The sequence below is a fragment of the Misgurnus anguillicaudatus genome, chromosome 14 (assembly GCF_027580225.2).
Source record: "Misgurnus anguillicaudatus chromosome 14, ASM2758022v2, whole genome shotgun sequence".
Lineage (NCBI taxonomy): Eukaryota > Metazoa > Chordata > Actinopteri > Cypriniformes > Cobitidae > Misgurnus > Misgurnus anguillicaudatus.
The window spans coordinates 8,999,961-9,022,079 of record NC_073350.2 but is presented as its reverse complement, the minus strand read 5'-3'; the positions used below and the strand labels follow the sequence as shown (position 1 = coordinate 9,022,079).

The window sequence follows — 22,119 nt, the reverse complement described above, 5'->3', positions numbered from 1 at the left end:
TTTTTACAGAAAAAAACAGACTGTAATTTTCGAGTGACAAGCTACTCAATTTAAAGTAGTCTAGAGTCTATAATAAAAAAAGGGATAAACAAACTAGTAATAAAAGTAAAAAAAAAACGAAATGGAATTAAAGCTACTTAAAATTGTTTTTATATAAAATATATTAACCATTGAAGAGAATTAATAAAATTACACACAATGTTTACATTGAAACTAAACAACATAAACATTTGTATTCCTTTTTGTGGTATTATTTAACTTTTGTTGAAAACAGTGAAAAACAGCAGCAATTAAATTAAATATTCACACTGCATAAAATGATTTTCAAGAAAAAAAGTCTTGAAATAAGATGCTTTTTCTTGATGAGCAACACGACCCAAGAAAATACGTCTGGTGTTTAGACCAAAAATATCAAATCCAAGTGACCTTGTGCATAAAACAAGCAAAAAAAATCTGCCAATGGGGTAAGCAAAAACTCTAAATTCAAGAAATGTCTAGAAAAGTTTTCTTAAACACTTAATTCAAGAAAGATTCAAGAGGGGCTTGCTTGCCCCATTGGCAGATTTTTTTTGCTTGTTTCATGCACAAGATCGCTTCAGTTTGATATTTTTGGTCTAAAGACTGGACTTATTTTCTTGGGTCGTTTTGCTCATCAAGATAGAGCATCTTAATTTAAGAAGTGTTAATTCAGTAGTGAGGTTACAAATTGCAACCAACGGCTCAGTCCACTGCTCACCCGTCGCTTTTGAAACGCATAGAGAAGCTACAGTAGCCGCCACCAGACACACATGTCATCATCAGAGACAACTTAGTCAAAAAAGTTTGTCCATTAAGAGCTTTTGGTCGCCCAAAATGGCGACTTCCATGTAAGAGGACCCTGTGTGCATGTAGATAAAAACGTCTCATTCTAAGGTAATAAACACATAACGGTTCATTATAAAAAGGTCTTTATACACCCCTGATAATATAGTTTTGTATATTATTTTGCATTTCTGTAAAGAGATCCTTCTAAAAATTACACAATACACCTTTAACTAATTAATAATAAATAAATGGACAATTCCAATACAATTTTAGCATTGGATTACTACTTAAATTTAGCAGGTAGTATGCACAATGTAAATAAAACCATAATTGTACTGTTCAGTCCCCTATGTGTTGAAAAATACCAAATCCCCTGTAAGCTATTTTACAAAACAGCCAAGCTATTGTCATGCTAGTGAAAAGTAAACAACATTGCTAATTTTCATTAGTTACTCCCAACGCTCCTATAAACAACTCCTACAACATCCTCACAGCAGAGCACATGTGTTAGATGGTTTAGTTTTCATCATGCCAATGAAATTAAACTGAGCTGGGTTGTAGTCGGGGATATCTCTGATTACTGTGTGCGGAGCAGCGATCTGGCTTTTCTCACGGGAAGTGACCCTGTAATGCGCTCTGAAGTTTGGGAGGGGGTTGTGTCCCGGTTTGAGGATGTCCGGACAGCGGAAACCTTCTTTGATGAAGGAGCCATGCTGAGACACGGCTATAAATCCATCATTGCACGACATCATCTTTATAACTGGGGAGTATACGAACTGAATGTACAGCAAACACCCTGAAATAAAAATGACCTGAGTCAGAAACTGAATTTTGTCCTCAAGCAGCTGCATAGGTGGAGTTCAGTGTTGCCAGATAGAGTTGATGGTTTCCAGCCCAAAACCCACCCAAACGCACAAAAAAACGCCTAAAATATTTAAATCAACAGCAGTCAACTTTATAATTGTTAATATTCTGAAACAAGACAGTCTTGATGACGTATGGAGCCTAAACATGCGACGTCCGGAGGCTTCAGCATTCGCATTGAGACACGGCCGATGTGTGACAAGCAACTTACACGTTGCTATCCGGAGTCCGTGTTGCAGAATTTGCAGTGCTATTTTCCGATTAAGAAGGCATTTTTCATTGCTTCAGGTCACTCTCCCACTCCTATCTGTAACTTTTTATATATTTTCCCACGACCTCTTGATTTCCCGCTGAGACCGAGAGAGCTGACTGGCTGCTATCACTTGTGATTGGCTAAACGCGGGCTCATCATAGGCGTGGCGTCAACACAAACACATGCAGTGGGCGTGTGTTTAGTAACGTCAGATGAAATACATGCACAATTGGGTTTTTTGTTAAATAATTAGCTTATAAAATGCACGATCAAACCCACCCAACCGATCCCAAAACCGCCTTAATCTGGCAACACTGTTGGAGTTTTGCATTTGTGACTGGGGGGCACCTACCGGCTAGTAAGGGTACTGCAATACTTTGAGATTAGCGAGAGAGTGCAGCTAAATAGTTTTTAAATGTGGTTTAAATGAATTAAAACTATTTAGCTGTAAGTTTCTCAGTCTACCCATTAAAATGTTAAGATTACACCCCAAAAAATGATTTTCAAGAAAAAAAGTATTTTGTCTTTTTTCAGTAAAAATATCTAAAACTTCTTAAATTAAGATGCTTTTTCTTGATGAGCGGAACGACCCAAAAAAATAGGTCTAGTTTGGGTGATTTTGTGCAAAGAACAAGCGGGGAAATCTGCCAATGGGTTAAGCAAATTTTTTTAGAGTTTGTCTTGAATTAAGTGTTTAAGAAAAATGTTCAAGATTTTTTTGCTTTTTTATGCACAAAAACACTTAAATTTTATATTTTTTGGTCTTGTTTTCTTGGGTCGTTTTGCTCAAGAAATCAAGAAGAGGCATCTTAGTTTGGGAATTTTTGGATATTTTTGCTGAGAACAGGACAAAAATACTATTTTTTTCTTGAAAATCATTTTTTGCAGTGTAGACATTAATATATGAGATAAAAATTCTATTTCATTAATAGCTCAGACAAAATTATAATTGTCTCTGGTCTGGGGGGCAGTGCTCCCCCCCCAAACCCCACCTATGAGCAGCTGACCTGCTATTACATGACATGTCAATTAATCAAATTAATTACATATTTGCTAAAAAAATAAAAGGCCCTGAACAAAATATATTTAAATACATTTTTGTGGCAAACCAGTAGAGTGTTCCTATAGCTCAATTGTTAAAGCATTGCTTTCCAAAGGTCATGGGTTTGATCCTAGGATCACACATACTGATCAAAGAAATGTATGAGTTGAATGCACTGCAAGTAGCTATGGATGAAAGCATCTGCCAAATGCATAAATCTAATGTAAATGTAAAGGATTAAATAAACATATGTGTTGTGATAGGAAAATACTAGAATATTATTACGAATGTTTGTATTTTCTTATCATTTTATCACTTATTAATAAGCTCATTTATTGTGTCAATATCAACTTTATTTATAAATAATACACCTGAATGATTGTTGCCCAAAGTACAATATATTAAAAGATTATCAAAATGAAAACAATCAAATAAATTACAAAACAAACTTAACCAAAACGCTTACAAATCAGGTAAAATTAGACAAATATTATTTACAAATAATATGCACTTAATTATAATGGATTACATTCAGGTTTTAAAGAAAAGGATTAAACAGTGCTCACCAGTAGCAACATCCCACACTTTGATGGTTTTATCCAGGGATCCAGTGAAGACATATTTGTCATTTGTTGAGAAGACGGCACATAGAACCCCTTCGAAATAAAACCCCTTGGGCATAGAAAAGACAATGCATTTTCACACTTACTATTCCCTATGCTGAGTACTGTATAGCATTTTAAATCAGTCACTTATTAGTCCCATGAGGTTTCATAAAAACATTTTGAAGAAAAGGCTGAGAATTTCAGTGTTGCACTTCCTTCTTTTAATGATGTAAAAATCGTCATTTTGCGTCATTTGAAAGAAGGAAGTGCTGTATCTTTGTTGAGGGTGTAATGCTGCGTTTACACCAGCCGCGGTAGAGGCGTCAAGCGTGAGTGATTTCAATGTTAAGTGAATGTGAATACGTGTTGATGCGCGTCTGGAGGTCTCGCAGCGTGGATGAGGCGTTTGGTGCGGTAGACGCAATTCCGCCTCATTCGCGCGTCTACTTCGTCTGAATTGAGCGTCTGGGGTGGTACGCGCGAAAAGTGCTTTTTGTGCATTTTGCGTTTGACGCGGATTTGCGGCTGCCGCCCGACTTGAAAAATTTTAACTTTGACGGATTTTCGTGCCGCGTTAACAAATTAGGAGCCTGCTTGCTGCTGTGGTGGCAGCCACCCGGAGCTATACGACAAAAGTTCTTATTTCTATATAGACAGACATATTTTAGAATCCTAAACTGGTAGCGACAGCCAAAGCCTGCAAGGATAAACGGACGTCTGACTATAAAGTGAGTGTTTCTATTTTCTTTCTTATATTAACATGGCATGTATGTACACAATAGCATACAGCTGAGCGGTGTTCTGGAATAGTGGGAGTGGCTTGCAGAGCTGTGCATTGTGGGAGTTGAAGTTTTCCATAAAAATGCGCTCTAAAGTCACGCTCTGTCTTTTCTCGGTCAAATAGGCACCATATTCTAAATTTATGTTACATTTTGACTACAAATGTGACCCACTTTCAATAAAGATTAATGTTTCTAACGATGAAATGTCCCTTTAAATTGGAGATAAATGATGAAAATCTCATCAGTGGCATGGAAAGAGTTAAGAAGACATCTTATGCTGCGGTAAGCCACGGTAGAGGCGAGAATCGCGAGTGTTTTCAATGTTAAATCAATGTGAAGACGCATTGACGCGCGTCTGAAGGTCTCGCGCCACGAATAAGGCGTTTAGCGCGGCACTGTAGACGCGATTCCGCCTCATTCGCGCATCTAGTTTGCAAGTTGAACAATTTTAACTTTGGTGGAAAAACACGCCGCGTTAACCAATCAGGAGCTTGCTCTAATAATGACGTGATTACAGGAAGCGATCAGAGTCGCCAAAGCCTATGGAAGGCCCTCCCATGACGCGAATTTCCGCGTAAATGTCTCGAAGACTAGAATTTCACGAGTAAACTTAAAATGTTCAAGCGGCAAATTAGATGCGGCACCATCGCAAGTGGAAATGCTTATGGGGAAATGCGACACAGATTTTATTTTACCCTACAGGAGGAGCTTTAGCAGACCTATCAGAAAAACGAACGCGTTGTTACATTTTTGGAGAGGTGCACGTCAGGCTACACAGAGCTATGCACATCCCACATATAGCCTACGGCGTAGGTCCTACGTGGGACTATAAATCATGTTTTACTACGTTTTGAAACAAAGTCCATATTGTACTATGACACTGTAGACCCATCCACAAAGAAATAACTGACGATGGACTGTTGGAGTATTAAAAAAAATAATGCACACTTTAGGTGGTAATGTGGCAAGGGGAGTCAATTAATCCGCTTATACCACAGTTACCATAAGACATTTGAAAAGTTACTGTAAGTGTGCATTTTCCAGAAAAATAATCAACACCTGTAGAACAGAATAACGCAGTCCACAGGCCCGTGGTATGAAAATACAATAATGTCCGTAATCCTCACCTTATACTCCATGGTGTGATCCAGCAAAACTGGGTTCATATTCCACAACTTCTGCACACAATCTTGAGAGCCGATCAGAGCATTCTCATCCCAGTTGCTCAAAGTGATGCAGGTGATAGCGGTGCCATGGTGATCCAGCTCGGACGCCGTGGCAGTCTTAAAGTCATAGATCACCACTTCACCTCCGAAGGTCCCATAGAGCAGCCTGCAGTCGGACAGCAGAGCCATGGCGGAAATCGCGGAGTGCAGCAGACACAGCGAGTACCTTTCAAACGGGCCCTCCACACAGGGAAAACTATCCCTCGCCGTGATTTCAAACAAACAGACTGCGTCCTCGTACGCCACCGCAATTCTGTCCTCCTTAGAGCTGATGGCCATGCTACGTACCATGGGTAGGCTTTCTGGAGGGGGCAGGCACAAGGTTTCTGGGGCAAAATCGAATGGGTAAATGAGGATGGTGCCAGTACGCAGCCCGCAGAAGAGTAAATGTTTCTTTTGGGCTAATTCCATGCAGCACACTTCTGAGGAGACGTCCATACTGCCTGACTGTAGACCTGTGATACATATCAAACAGTTTTGGATAAAAAACATTTCTAGACAACTTAAGGACAGAACTTATTAATATAACAACAGAAACTATCATCATGTAATTACATGTTTCACCTGCCGAAAAGCTCCATGTGAAAACCTCTGTATTATTTCCCTCTTTGACGTAGTAAACAGTATCTCCGTCTTTAGACAGGACCACTAGGGGGCAGTATGCAGGGATGCAGCTCTTGATCCTATTCTTAGTGCTGTAGTCAAGGTGCCATATTTTAAGTGAGCTGTTAATAGCGGAGGCAGAGATGACGGTACGCTGATGAACAGCCAATGAGGACACGGCAGAATCCATTCCACTGATCCAGTCCAGCAAGGCTCCGGTGGTCACACTCCAAACCTTTAAAAGTACAACAAGATAACCTTTCAGAAAGATTAATCTGAAGTCAAAATCAAGGCTTTGAACTGGTTCACGGAACAAAAACCAGAAACTTTTGATGTTTTGCAAGGAACAGAAATGAAACCAGAAACTTTCCAAAAATATATGTTCCGGAACAGAACAGTTTATTGAAAATAATGGTAACCAGTTAATACCGTTATTATTTTTGTTCTTTGACAAAATTTCTGTGCAATACTCAGTGAAGTTTACTTCCGGTCGTCGCTTACTCATCAGAGAAATGAGAAGCTTGCCACCAGCAAGTAGCCTACTAAAGCCCAAGTCTCTAATGCTCAATCATAAGAGGTAAATATTGTAGGCTACCAAGTATCTCAAGATGTTGTTTTAATACTAATTAGTGGTGTAACAGATCGCAGTTGATCCGTGATCCATACAGATAACGACCCAAGGTTCGGCTCGCATGCGATTCGTGGATTAATACACAAATTTAAATGGGGTGAAAGTTGATGTTTGCATGTGTTTCAAAGGCTTGCAAATGTTCACACTTAAGTGATTTTAAACAATTTAACCACAAAAAGGTTCTAAAGTGAGCAATTTTCTGTACGCACATGCGGTTGAATGTGTCAGGTCCAACTCCAATCAAACGTGATTATCCCTATGCCCTTCAAAGATCAGAACTCTTGATGTATAAACTTGAGGAGAGCTGCGCTACTGTGTCTCATACTGTAGTCCATTAAAATACATTTGGTAAATAAAGCACTGAAAAACAACGTAATTTTACTTTATGTGGAGCGACTGTTTATGCTGCTGCATCTTCCCGAAGCGCCATTAAATTCGTCCTCCGTCTGTGTGTGTGCGCGTGTTTAAGTGCACTCAACAAATGTAGGCATGTCAGAATTACAGTTATGCCGCTTACATAATGTAGCCTTTTTAGTGTTTAATGACAAGATAGAGACTTAAGGAAAATTATGTAGACTAATAATTTAAGTTAAATGTCCTAATGATCAGTCTACTTATTTATATGTCCCACAGCTGACATGGAACGTTATTAACCGGTTCAGGAACTTTATTTTTGTTCTAACCGGTTCAGGAACGTCAACTTTAGAGTTGATCCGAAAACCGGAAATGTTAAAATACTGTTTCTGTTCGGAACAAACCAATTGGGAAAAAATTCTGGTTCAAAGCCCTGGTCAAAATGTCTGTTTGGAAAGACAGGGTTCGACAGACCCGCATAATCCGATCCTGAGCACTCGTAATGATTTCGCTACTGGCGCTCATTGAGACAGCACACAGGACAGGTGCATCATGCTGAAGATCCAGAACCTTGTGCATGGAGACCAGCGTGACGAGGAACACGCACAACGTTCTTTCACATCCTTCAATGAGAGAGACGGTACAATGTTACACATCAGTCAAGTGAATGACAACAGTAGACTATTTTGGGCTTGTTTCACAAAACAAGACGTTATTGTCGAAAATAAAATTAAAGAGCACCTATTTCATTGCTAAAAAAACGTTATTTTGTGTATTTGGTTTAATACAATGTATTCAAGTGGTTTATGGTTCAAAAAACACATTATTTTCCACATACCACACATTTTTGTAGTTTTAGATTTTACTCTCTTCCTGAAACGCACAGATTTAAAAAGCGCTGTGTCCCTGATTGGACAGCTAATCTGTACGTTGTGACCTCTGATGTCAGCTGGAAATGTGCCGCTCCTTACCATGTTTGAAAGATTCGCTCACAATGCAATGCTAACAGGACTTAACTTACAGACTGCGAGTCCAAGTGGGAGGAATTTTGATAATGTCGATCTTGTCTACATCACCAATCCCAGGAATTAAACTGTTGCCCACAATCTGTGTGTTTGTCGTAGTCCAAGAAAAGATGTTTACATTGGAGACGATAACTCGGGCCATCGTTTACTTTGGGGTTTGTACCTTTTGCATATCGTTAACATGTACTAATACACACTTACACACCAAAGGAAATGTAAAATCATGAATCAGACGATAGGTGCTCTTTAACAAATGAGTCGAGTCAAATCGACTCTCTTATTTTTACACAATTTTAATTCAGTGCACTTGTAAGACAGAGTTAATGTAAAAAAGCATCAAAGACACCTGCAAAGAGCAAATTCTCATCCTCAGATGTATTGAGAAACAAAGCCGGAGAGGGAAGATAAACTTTAGACTGGACACCATCACTGCAAACCTGCATATACACAAAGATCTTCATATAAAGCAGAAATGCTACATTTTGCTTAGTCTTCGCTGAAACCAAGGTGCATACCAAATACAGGTGGCCTTCCTCAAACGCAATGAGGGTCTTTGAGTGTTTAGTGAGGGTCAGGGAGCAGGTGACACTCCGGTCCGAGAAAGGTAGGGTGGTCTGGGAATTCTGCATGCCGGTGGATGTGTCATAAAAACAGAGCGTCCCATCACTGCACATACATGTTACTGTATCACCCACAACACCAAGAAGAGAACACACTTCCACCGGGACCTCATACAGGAGTTCTGCACTGTCAAAATGCCAAGCTTTAACCTATGAAAGATAAAAGTGAAACTATATCACTAAACAACATCCATCCGTCTATTAATCATAAAGGAATACTTTACATGTATGTATTTCATGCTACTGACATTTTTATCTAAAGTGACTTAGGGTGCATTCAGTCTTTTTTTTTATCAGTTTGTGTTTTCCTGAGTTCAAACCATGACTTTTGCATTGCTGGCACAAAGCTCTACCAATACCCAAATTAAAACATTATTATTATTTTTTTTTTGATGTTGTTTCTTCTTTGAAACTATAGGAGATATTTTAAATGAAGGAAAAATTAGACTTAAATATTAATCTGTACCGCAGTGCTATAGTATGGCTTCAAAAGACTTGAAATGTAGTCATTTGGACTAGCTTTTTGAAACTTGAAAGATATTTTTTTGAAAGAGATTTAAAATATTTGAGAAATGTAGTTGACATGTACGACTTGGGGCCGGATCCACACCGGAGCTGCTGATCCGGCCCCAGTCTCTTATTGTCTTATCTCTTATAACTGTAAATTCTTAAAGGATTAGTCCATTTTCTTAACTCAACACTGTTAAGTAATAAGTGTTGGGCTCTATTAAAGTCCATTAAAATGAGAAAAATCCTGGAATGTTTTCCTCAAAATACATAATTTCTTCTTGATTGAACAAAGAAAGACATCAACATTTTGGATGATATGGTGGTGAGTAAATTATCTGAATTTTTTTTAAGAAAATGGACTAATCCTTTAAATAATTCTCCATACAAAAATATTAGCAACCATTTTATTTTGGGGTAGGCTTTACCTTTAAGCAACAAATAGATTTAAAAAGTAATGTAATAAAAGTCTTTCATACTTGTCCGCTTGGGTTGGTTAAGATAATCTTCTTTTCCTCAATCATATGGATGTGTGTAGGGGTGTGTGTTTGGACAGAAACCGCATCAGGGATGCAGAAAAGCTGTTGTCCACCTGTGAGGCACCATTTTCGTAGTGTGCCATCAAGACCAGTAGACAAACAGTGATTGGTTGTATACGTCAGCTTCAGAGAAAGCACACCCGCTATACAGAGAGAGAGAGAGAGAGAGACATTGATCATGAACTCAAATCCAAAAGATTTTATATGATCATATTAATAACTTAACAGATGAGACACACAACTGTAAGGAACCTAGAAAAAAATAATTCGTAGCTCTTGGATTTTAGACGTTTAAAATATAAACTTTTATGTTTCCAGACAGATAACTGTGTGAAACTCAATGACATTGCTAAGAACACACCCGTGTGTCCAGAAAGAGTGTGAAGAGTATTCAGATGTCTCAGGCTCCAGACGATGATCTGTCCATCTTCTGAACCCGCTATCAGCAATTGTCTCTTTGAGCACAGACTGACAGTCCTCACCCCTTAAAATCAACACAGGAATTATAACCAACGACATGAAGTCAAATTTTACGGTTTGGTAACAGCAGTTTAACCTTAACATCGTTGACAAAGGTAAAACAAAAAAGGAGATTTCACCTTTTGAGAACCCAGTGAGGGTTCCCTTCAATGGGCCTCCGGGGGCCTGAAGAAAGCTGCATTTGGGCACAAGCACTGGGTCGGTACAGGAAGCAAACCAGTTCACACACTGAGAACACAACTGACCAATCATAGACGGGTAAAGATCAATGAGAGCCTGCAGTCGAGTGAAGATCTCTGTGACCAAAAGTGAGGGATCTTAAAGAAAACATAAGAGGAAGATTTCAAATGTACAAACTATAATGATTGGTAAATAAACTAGAAAATGTTGTAAATGTGATCTGTAAATCATACACTAATAATACCTAGACTTTAATAATAATAATACATAGACTTTATTCATAATAATAATTAGACTTTAATAATTATAATAATCGATAAAAAATACTAAGACTTTTTCATTTATCCATAATAATAATTATACTTTATTGATAGGAATACTTAGACTTTATTCATAATAATAATTAGACTTTAATAATAATAATAATACATAGACTTCATTAATAATAATACTTCTTAGACTTCATTCATAATAATAATTAGACTTTAATAATTATAATACTCTATTAAAAAATAATAAAACTTAGACTTTATTCATAATAATAATAATAATACTTAGACTTTATCCATAATAATAATTATACTTTATTCATAAAGACTTTATTCATAATAATAATTAGACTTTAATAATAATAATAATACATAGACTTCATTAATAATAATACTTCTTAGACTTTATTCATAATAATAATTATACCTTAATAATAATAATAATACATAGACTTCATTAATAATAATACTTCTTAGACTTTATTCATAATAATAATTATACTTTAATAATAATAATAATCATACATAGACTTCACTAATAATAATACTTCTTAGACTTTATACATAATAATAATTAGAGTTTAATAATTATAATACTCTATTAATAATAATAAAAAATACTTAGACTTTATTCATAATAATAATAATAATACTTAGACTTTATCCATAATAATAATTATACTTTATTCATAATAATACTATTCATAGTAATACTTAGACTTTAATAATAATAATAATACGTATTCAATTCATAATAATAATAAGACTTTATAATAATAATACTTATACTTTATTAATAATAATAATAATAATACTTCTTAGACTTTATTTATAATAATAATTATACTTTATTCATAATAATACGTATACTATTCATAGTAATAATTAGACTTTAATAATAATAATACTTATACTTTATTTTTATTATTATTATTAATAATACTTCTTAGACTTTATTCATAATAATAATTATACTTTATTCATAATAATACTTATACTATTCATAGTAATAATTAGACTTTAATAATAATAATAATTATACTTTATTCATAAAAATAATAATAATACTTCTTAGACTTTATCCATAATAATAATTATACTTTACTCATAATAATACTTATACTATTCATAGTAATAATTAGACTTTAATAATAATAATACTTATACTTTATTATTATTAATAATAATAATACTTCTTAGACTCTATTCATAATAATAATAATAATACTTTATTCATAATAATACTTATATTATTCATAGTAATAATTATACTTTAATAATAATAATAATTATACTTTATTAATAATAATAATAATAATAATACTTCTTAGACTTTATTCATAATAATAATAATTATACTTCATTCATAACAATACTTATACTATTCATAGTAATAATTAGACTTTAATAATACTAATACTTATACTTTATTATTAATAATAATAATAATTTATTATAATTTTAAATATAAATAAACCTTCATACAATGCACAGTTGGATAAACATGTATGCATAGGGATACAGAACATCAAAGAAAAAGTTCAAAGACAACTTTTTTGGCTTTAAGATTAACCAATATTGTTCTTTTGTTGTTCCTATTAAAATAAATAAAAGCACAACCTGCCAATACCTACCCAGCTGACCGTCACTTAAATCTAATGTGGGCTTTAGTAGCAGAAAAGTCTCTTTCAGCATTTCTATCTCTGGACAGTCTGTGAGTTCAGTACAGAGTGACAGATCCTGAATAACACAGCCAACACCACATGTCACAGTTTTACAGCACAGCCAATCCAGACTCCCTGTGAGAATAAATACACATCTGTTTGTTTTTATATATAATTCAAAGTCAAACTAAAGCACTGAACTTAGGTGTCAAAATCATACCGAGCACTGATTGGCATAGCTCCTCCCATTTGCCCGCATGAGCAAGGTGATAGGGCAATTCATAGAGCTTCCGCACATTGGCGTTTTCTTCTGTGAACCTCAAAGGTTGGGGTGGTACCTTTAAAAAAATATGTTTTTCATCTTGTGTGCCATTCAGAACTGAATTGAGAAAATTAAATTCAAATGCCAACTCATGAACCCAAAGAAGCCGATTTTTATTTTCCCCATATATTTTACATTTTGTTTGATGAATACCTTTCTATCAGCATTGAGAATAGTCCCCAGCGAGGGCAAAAGGATCGGTCTGAGTTGCCCCGCACTCCATTTCCCTGAGAAATAATCGGCGAGGATGCCGTGCAAATCCGCTTTCAAACCGACCGTCAGGTATCTCTCCCTTACCAGCTTTGAGAAATTCCTGAGAACAGTAGATGTTTAGATGAGGTCTACGCTATCATGAATCGGCCACAGATTCAAAACACAGAGACTTAAAGAGTACATAGGCTATTATGCTATCGAAAAAAATTATTTTCATGCAATGTGTCATCATGTGGTTGTAAACAGTCTGCAAAATCTGTTAAACAGGAAGTCCACCGTAACTCAAGCAATTGACTTTCAAAAGAAAGAGTTGACTTTGGACGACTCGTTCCAGCGACTCTGAGTTCAAATCCTTTTCCTGTAACGTTGCTATGTTACGCCTACGTAGTCTCTGCGTAGTCTCCACAATACATGAACCCTGTATGGGGTTAAGTTGAGAAGACGCTGTGCTCTCTTTTACTGTCTCTGTGCTGTGTTGTGTGCACTCAAGCTAACCGGCTAGCTCAGTCTCATGCTAACTCGCATTTATAGCTCTGCTAATCTGCTAACAGCCGCGTTGTTTACAAATTTGTTGATTAATATAGAATATCTTATTACTTGGAGTCACAATGAAAGATAGAGCAGTATGTTTGTTTACAAACTGCAGTGCTTTAGCAGTACTCTGTGTCCGTAATGCACCTAACGTTATTGTTTGGGTGTGTATTACCACGCTGTGGGTCCGGTTTAACGCAACTTTTTCCTTTTGAGGCATTTTATATAACAGTGTGGAACAGTATCATTAAAAGACTGTAACACAGAGTAATGTGCAACTGCGACCAATTAGAGCAGAATAGCGTCACACAAATAAGTCGTTTGGCAAGAGAAATCGTTGAATTATTCATTTGAGAGTCGTTGGTAAATAAGGAAAAGTTATATGCATATTATAAAACAACAAAAGTGTTTTTGGACCTTTCATGCATGTTTACAAACCCGTTGTTGAGGACTTTCAAAAGCACATATTAATCTTTCTAATAGCATAATATGGGCACTTTAAAGGCGGAGTCCACGATGTTTGAAAGCCAATGTTGATATTTGAAATCACCTAAACAAACACGCCCCTCCCCAATAGAATCTGGACCTTCTGTTGATAGACCCGCCCCACACATACGCAACCCGGCAAGGATGTCAGTTAGTAGACACGCTCCTTACTGCTGATTGGCTATAAGTGTGTTTTGGTAGTCGGCCCGTCTTCTTTTCCAAAGCTTTTTTCAAACATCGTGGACTCCGCCTTTAAGTCACAGAGAGGTCTAAGCAACCCTTGTACCTGTGGGAGAACGCCAGAAGAAGAACTCCACCTTCCCATCTCTCCGTCAGGTGATCTCTAAGGTCATGACAGAGACGCGACCAAAGAAGTCGAGGGAATCGCAGAAGCGTGTGACAGGGAGGAAGCCAGTACTTATATGTCTCAGCCAGAACATCATTATCTAAAGACAGGACATCTTGTAGCTCTGCCTCGGATAATCCATGTCTGGTGATATACCAAAATACAAAGAATATCTACATAACACAATTGTCACTATACAAAACTGACTTGGTTACTCCAAATTTTGAATATCTTGCTTGAGCCACCATAACAAAATATGACTAACCGTGATAACAAGATGAAACTCAGTGCATGACCAACAAGCTTCATCCCATGATTCTCCTCAAGATTCTTTACAAACTGTGTCATCACTTCCTGTGCAGTGATACCCAGGTGAACATTAGACGTTGAGGTATAGGAGGGCCACCGTTTGGCAGCATCCAGCATGAGTTTGAGATGCAGTGGGCTTCCGCTCTCCTGGAAGCTGTGTAGGATGGTGTCAAACTGTTCTGAGGTCAGCTGACGTCCTGCAGCTGTCATATAGGCATCAATGATTTCTTTTCCTTCATCAGCTGTAAGAAGTTCAACTCTGAAGATGTTTCTTTCTTCTGAAATCAAAACCTTGCATTGGTCAACACAGTCATCGGAAACCGATAGCACTATATGTACATTAGGTGGGATCTCTTTTGGTATCCAGTTTAGTTTATAAGCCTTGGTTGTCTCAAACAGCGTCTCCACTGAGTCTAAAATGAGAAGAAGTGAGTCTCCTTGCTTTGACACTTGATCCAACATAGAATGAAAGAACTTGATGAGATCTTCATGAGTGTTGGCAACACGCGAACCTGGGGGTTGCAAACCTAAAGCTCCACACACCTGAAGACAAACACCTTTGAGAACAGAGTTAACATCTGAGCTGTGTGGAGATGTGCCCAGCAACCTGAGCACCACCACCGACCGCTGGTCCAGGACACTCAACATTTCCTGTGAAAGTTTACAAAGCAGAGCTGTTTTACCAACTCCTGAAGGTCCATGAACAAGCAATGGCTCATGTTTGATGCTATTGCACTCCCACATGGTAATGCAGATCTTTCCCAGGACACTGTCCCTGCCTTTAAACACAGAGCATTTTTCCACCTTCAGCCGGTTGTGATGATAAATCTCCTGTTTCAGCCAGCTCCACCCAAGATCTCCTGATGTTTGAGGAGCTTGCCTGCTGATCAGTTCTTTCATTTGAGATGTTACTTGCTCACACAGTTTTTTCATGTATTCCTTGTGTTCCTTATGTTTTGGGTCCATGGCCCCTTTGTTGAGCTCCATGCGGAGAGGTTGAAGGCGACCTGTGTTGGAAACGCGCTGCTTCAGTTCGGCCAAGAGCTCCCGGGCTTCTGTGTCCAGCAAGCCGTCGGCCGTGACGTCCAACATAAACTTGGCGAAGTTTCTCTTGCCCTCTCTTTTACTAAGTCGAGGCAATTCGCGGATAAACAGCACAGCAGATGCATCTTTCTGAGACTTGAGGAAGCCGTGCTCTATCTCGTACTCTAGGACTGTGAAACACATCAATAAGATCATATTATTGCTATATTACAGAATACGTCCCAGGCCCAGTTTTATATTTATCCATTTGGAAATGTTTTATCTAAAGAGACTTATAATGCATTCAAGCAATACATTGTTCCCCAAGAATCGAACCCCAGACCTTTGCACTCACAACGCATTCTGCTTTATGAATATACTTCCTCTTTAAACTTAAATAATATCTCACCAGACATGAAAAACTTGTGTTTGCTCTCTGCACTGAGGTCTCCATCTTTCTCAGCCTTTACAGCAGCAGTACGGAGAGCTTGCAAGAGCCGTGACTTTGTCAGATTCCAGGATATGACATCATTATCTCGCAACTCTGCACTCTCAGACCCCTTATCATTGTAATGAGGATAATGAGCTGTGATCGGCTGCAGGATATATGTGGGCGGGACTGAGTTGCTGTCTTTGGAGAACCATTGGTTAAGCAGCTTTGAACTCTGTGGATCATTGGAAAGTTTCGAAAGCAACAACTCAAACTCAGTCTCTGGTATAAGGCGAGGGATGAGGCGATGACCATACTGGTTACCAAGCAGAGCCTGAAAAGATCCAACAGCAGAGATTAAGGGACAGTCACACTAGACTTTAAGCATGGAAATGTTTTCGGACGGTGCTGCCGAATATGGGTCCATCTTTAGCTTTTTTTTGCCGTAATACTGCGTGGTCACATTTCTACTTGTAATACGAATTCTCAGGTCGAAGTTCCCAAGAACTTTGGTACACAGCAAAATGCGGAATATCTTCGCACGAGCTTAGGGTTGTCAATCATTCTGACAACAAACTGTTCTTAAAAGTGCAAAATGCCTATTAACATTTATTATTAACATATTGACATACAATAAAAGTCGGCCCATCTGATATCTTCTGACAGGACTCAATTTCTTTAATGCAGAGCTCAGCTGTCATGTGGTCAGATGTGATGATGTCACGTACTCCCCATCCGAAATCCACTACCTGAGAACCAAAAAATGTTAGAAAAATTTGAAAAATAAATATATCAAAATTAAGTAATTTTTTGAGTAGAAAATAATAAAAATGTAAAATTATTATAGATCCATAGTCAGGGTTTCACGCTAATAGAAGTTTTCAGTACAAACCTCGAAGACGAGATCCAGACTTTGACAGTAAGCCTGCAATTCAGAATAGGTCTTCTCCCAGAATGCAGTTCTCTCATTTTTCATATCTGTCATAAAAGTTCATGGCAGTAGGTTTAAAAAAGAACAAATGAGAATTTCAGCAAATGTAAAGACTCGTTCCAAAATTAAACATGAGTCACCAGGACCCTGACATGATGGGTCTTGTAACGCTTGCAATAGTGACTGCACACTGTGCAAATATCCAGTCGTCTCAGTTCAAAATGTTTTAGTAAACAGCACAACCTTTTAAATGTAGGTCTAAGTATTTAACTTAAACTTTAAAGTAAAAATGAAATGTTATATATACTTAATCAGGGGTTTTCAAACTGAGGTCCGGGTAGGGTTGCCAACTGTCCCGTATTAGCCGAGACGTCCCATATTTTGGGCCTAATTTATTTGTCCCATTTTTTGACTGCTACGCTGATCTAACCAGTGACTGATATAACAGGCTTGTTCAATGTGGATAACCCTTTTTTTATATAGTGGGTTATTTAGCTGTTTGTGCATGTATAAGATCTGCATTGTTAAAAAGCCCCAAGGTATTTCTAAACTTTACTAGGACATTCTCACGCTTCTGATTCACAGACTGTACTCTAATTAAAGTTTTTATGTTGACTCTGCAAAACCACAGCTTACAGAATCTATGTCACACGTAAGATTAACATGAAGGGGGATAAAACACTGAAAATTAAAGGTCACGTTCTTTCTGATCCCATTTTTCAAACTTTGGTTAGTGTGTAATGTTGCTTTAATAGCATAAATAATACCTGTAAAATGATAAAGCTAAAAGTTAACTGCCAGGCGATATATTTTCTATAACAGAATTCGCCTTTCAAAGCCGGTTTGGACTACAGCCCTCTACTTCCTGCTTTAATGACGTCAAAATAGCAGTTTTTGACTAAACTCCGCCCACAGAAATACGTCAGTCACCAGCTTTGGCTCAAACGGCTCTGCTAAACTAAGCTGCTGTCGAATCACAAACAGACTAAACAAACTACACAATCAGAACTCGTTATGTATTTGTGAAGGAGGGACTTCATAGAACAAGGAAGACATCAGCCTGTATTTAGAGCAGTGAAAACAGCGCTATACAGATCAGTAAATTGTGTAAAAATACCGCATTTTTATACGTGAAACATGAACACGTTATATTGCACACTGTAAACACAATCAAAGCTTCAAAAACACAGAAAGAATAGGACCTTTAATATTTTATTTTGACAAATGGCTTAAATACACTGTATACACAAAACCATTATGTGCAATGCAGAGTGAGAAAGTTGGCAATAGGTCCGGGGATCCCGAGGGGCCTCCAGAGGATTTTGAGGGGTCCCCTTAACATTTCAAAGCAAAAAAATTCCCAATATTACTGTAATAATTTAAAATTGTTTATCTCTCCTTTACATTTACATTTGCTACATCAATACATTAAATAATACATTGGGTTTTTTTTTTCAATTACAGTGGCTTTTATCTTACGGGGATTTATAAGGTTTGTATAACTGCTACAGTCTAAAAAATGCCGGGTTATTTTTTCTACCCAAACGCTGGGTTGACCCTTTTAGGTCATTTAAAGGCTCTCTAAGCGAATAATGTGCGACGTCACTTCCTGTTGATGTTTGAACTGTTTTCAAACAAACGGAGTTTATTGGCTGGGACACTTTATGTTTTGTTGTGCTAGGTTTGGCCACTATGTTGATATTGCCGTTTGTCGAGCCTGGGCTGTCTACAGAGATCGCGTTTTTTTACAGTTTGATCAGCAGACAGGCAGCAAGCAGATAGTGAGGAGATATTTGCTGTATGTAACAAAAAATGTTTTATGGTCTAAAACGTGTCAATTCGCTTAGAGCGCCTTTAATTACGTTGTTTTCTCAGTCTTGGGGAGTTTTGAGGTGATGTTTGATGCATCCCTCACGCGACGCATCAATCCAAATGCTGGGTCAAATTTACAAATTTGTGTTTTTTACACGGACAGATTTATGTGGATGAACAAGGTTGGTATCAATACATTTATCCATAAAACCATTACTGTTTAGAAAAAGCAAATATGTGTGAAAACAGTCCAGTTTACATGATGTAAAACGTTTTTTACATGCACCGCTATGGGCGTTAGCGGTTAGCTTGTATGATTAAATTGCGCCCAGGGTAGGGTAAATATGTAACTCGTAAAAAAAGTTTAACTTTATGCAAATGTCGAGCGACTTTCGGGAGAGACTACCAATGAGAACAAAGCAGTGGAGTTCACGTCATCCTTCTCTCGTCAGTTACTGGCGTGGATGGTACTCATTTGTTTATGACAAGCAGATGTAGAAACGCCTCATTGAAAGAGACAAGCGACACACAGCGATAACGTCGCTGGCTGTCTGAACGAGGGGTAAGCAAATAATAATCTTCTTTTTCAGATAATGAGTTTTTAACCGTTGCATAAACTCCCTAAGGAGCTCTCACAATACATTTCTGAACATCTTCTTGTGTTCAGGTAAATAGTTAACGTTGCTTATCCTGCACCTCAACTGTGTACTTTGAGTCAAATCAACTTCATTGTTAAGTTACCTACCAGTATTACTTTTCAGTGTATTAAAAAAAATGGTGTATTAAAATAGCACAGTTGTCGCCAAGATGTTTCTCTTAAAGAAAACTTTTAGTATATTAAACGTGCAGTGTGTACATTTTAGCGGCATCTAGTGGTGAGGTTGTGAAATGCAACCAATGGCTCAGTCCACTGCTCTTCCCTCGCTTTTGAAACACATAGAGAAGGTACGATAGCTGCCACCGGACAAACATGTCATCGTTGGAGACAACTTAGTAAAAAAAGTTTGTCTGTTAAGGGCTTCTGTAGAAACATCCACGTAAGGGGACCCTCGCTGTATGTAGATAAAAACATCTCATTTTAAGGTGATAAAAACATAAGGGTTCATTATGAAAGGTCTTTATACACCCCTGATAATATAGTTTTATATGTTATTTTGCATTTCTGTCAAAAGATCCTTCTAAAAATTACACGCTGCATCTTTAAAAGGGACATACAGTATCATGAAAATCTGATTTTTTTCTATGTTTAAGTGCTATTATTGTGTTCCCAGTGCTTCTATCAACCTAGAAAATGTGAAAAAGATCAAACCAGTAGGCCTAACTTAGTTTTGGTAAACCATTCTCTGCAAGCATGTGAAAAAATAGGTAATTAAAATTTTGCTCCCCTTGTGATGTCATAAGGGAATAATACCGCCCCGTAATCTGCACTATCCAACCACGGCACTGCCATTTGCATTTAAAAGGACACGCCCAAAAATGGCACATTTTTGCTCACACCTACAAAGTGCCAATTTTAATATGTTATAATAAATTATCTATATGGTATTTTAAGCTAGAACATACATACTCTAGGGACACCAAAGATTTATCTTAAAAACGTCTTGTGAAATGTCCCCTTTAAGTACAAAATGAGTGCATGAAAATGGTCCATTTAATAAGTGTACTTTAAGGGGTGGTTTCACGGACAGGGCTTATCCTAGTCCCAGTGTCATTGTTTTATCTCAAGATCCACACCAGTATTGTTTTTTTTTTGTAAAGTAAGTTTGTAAAAGTGACCTAAATGTCCTAAGGGCTAGTCCTGGATTAATCTAAACCCTGTCCGGGAAACCGCCCTATGTGTATCTCAGATGTCAATATTTGGTGGCTTGAGGCCTTTAAGTTTTTCAAATGCACAGATTTCAGAATTGTCACATAATGGAAAAATGTCACATCCATAACGCTGTTTCTTCCTCATAAACGTGCACACGAAAATAAAATATATTATTTGTTCTGTGAAGAGCCGCCCCTACTCCATTTATTGGGTATTATTACTGCATTTTTATTCACAGAATTCCTACATATTATTTTCTCACTAAAAACTTTTTTGTCATATTCACAACAAATTTATTTTATATTATGCAGAAATGTTCATGATTTTTTAAAGGCATATATGCTTTCTAAACCTCTTTGAACAAAGTAAATGACTACCTGAGTGTATAGAGCTGATGAACACCCGCACCATTCTGGACACCGGCTGAAGAGCATCAACGCCCTGTCCTCGTAAAACCTCCAGTCCCATATCTTCAATCATCTTCGCCATCCAAACCAACAATCCTCAACTATTCCTGATCCTCCGTCCACATAACCTCCTTTAAACCACTTTATTACTCAACATCACTGATCAATCTCTATGAAGTCAGGCATTGGGTAAATATACCATCAAAATCAGTATAAGGGCAGTACAGCTCTCTTGTGATGTTTGCCAGCTCAAGTGTTTGTTCTCTGCCATGATAGTCATTTTATCCACCGAGATCAGTAACATCGAGAGAGAGCCGGTGTTTACCAGATCAGACCCCTGGGATTAAACCCTAGAGACCCTTCAGCAGCTGCTCAATGTTTCATTAACCTGAAGCGTGTACATGGACAAACTGTTGCTTTTCAGTTCGGATTATATGAGCCTTTGTTTAATTTAGCATAGACTCCATCTTAAATGTAATTGTGTTAACTTGCTTCTTTGCTACTGAAGTCAGGCCCAAAGGTGAAGTTTAACCATTAACCGAACCTGTGAACCGGTTAATTGTTACACCATGTTGTTTGTTTCAAACAACTCTCGGCCCTGAGAGAGAATAACTCAAATCTAAACTCACCGAGGATGCAGGTGACGGCTTTGTGCTTTAGCCGTAATGAAACCTGCATTTGCCCGAGGCAATATTGTGCAATAAATATGCAACAGGTTATTAAAAAAACTAACGTGCACATTTATAAGGTGCATCTCACGCAAGCTGTCAAAAGCGACATATATCACAATAAATTAAAAGAACAAATACTTATATTCGGCCTAAAGATATTTTGGATGAAAGTTGAGGACCACAAAGCACATTTCACAAATCATTGTAAGGCAAGAATTTCCTTTCTTGTGTGTTTTGTATGAAGTGTGACATGGACTTATCTGTGAGATTTATGCATTGAAACTCATAATGAATGTTTTCCTGTTAAGTATCGTACAGATGGTACCATGCATTTCACTTCATATGATGTCATGACTGCATTGAGGGAGTCCCTCCCAATT

At 37.4% G+C, this 22,119-nt stretch overlaps 1 protein-coding gene across 1 annotated transcript; it reads right to left on the bottom strand.

The window, feature by feature from the left end:
* Positions 1-667: 667 nt before the first annotated feature.
* On the bottom strand, positions 668-22,046 carry nwd1 (NACHT and WD repeat domain containing 1). The gene is made up of 19 exons (XM_073875819.1): positions 21,039-22,046; positions 17,001-17,086; positions 16,741-16,857; positions 16,088-16,442; positions 14,612-15,869; positions 14,287-14,490; positions 12,924-13,083; positions 12,669-12,786; positions 12,419-12,583; positions 10,455-10,652; positions 10,217-10,339; positions 9,796-9,998; positions 8,705-8,959; positions 8,536-8,626; positions 7,639-7,787; positions 6,141-6,414; positions 5,478-6,031; positions 3,530-3,635; positions 668-1,600 (listed from the first exon to the last, which is right to left on the bottom strand). Exons 1-19 carry the CDS (start codon positions 21,148-21,150, stop codon positions 1,293-1,295), a joined length of 4,836 nt encoding a protein of 1,611 aa, XP_073731920.1. The 5' UTR covers positions 21,151-22,046; the 3' UTR covers positions 668-1,292.
* Positions 22,047-22,119: the final 73 nt, after the last annotated feature.

Bases quoted from the DNA above. Each gene is read 5' to 3' on its own strand.
- nwd1 (XM_073875819.1), bottom strand. From the start codon at position 21,150: ATGGCGAAGATGATTGAAGATATGGGACTGGAGGTTTTACGAGGACAG. The intron at 10,653-12,418 runs GTAGGTATTGGC...GTTTTCTTTAAG, and splicing joins TTTAAGTGACGGTCAGCTGG to ATCCCTCACTTTTGGTCACA. The intron at 6,415-7,638 runs GTCTGTCGAACC...GTACTTTTAAAG, and splicing joins CTCAGGATCGGATTATGCGG to GTTTGGAGTGTGACCACCGG.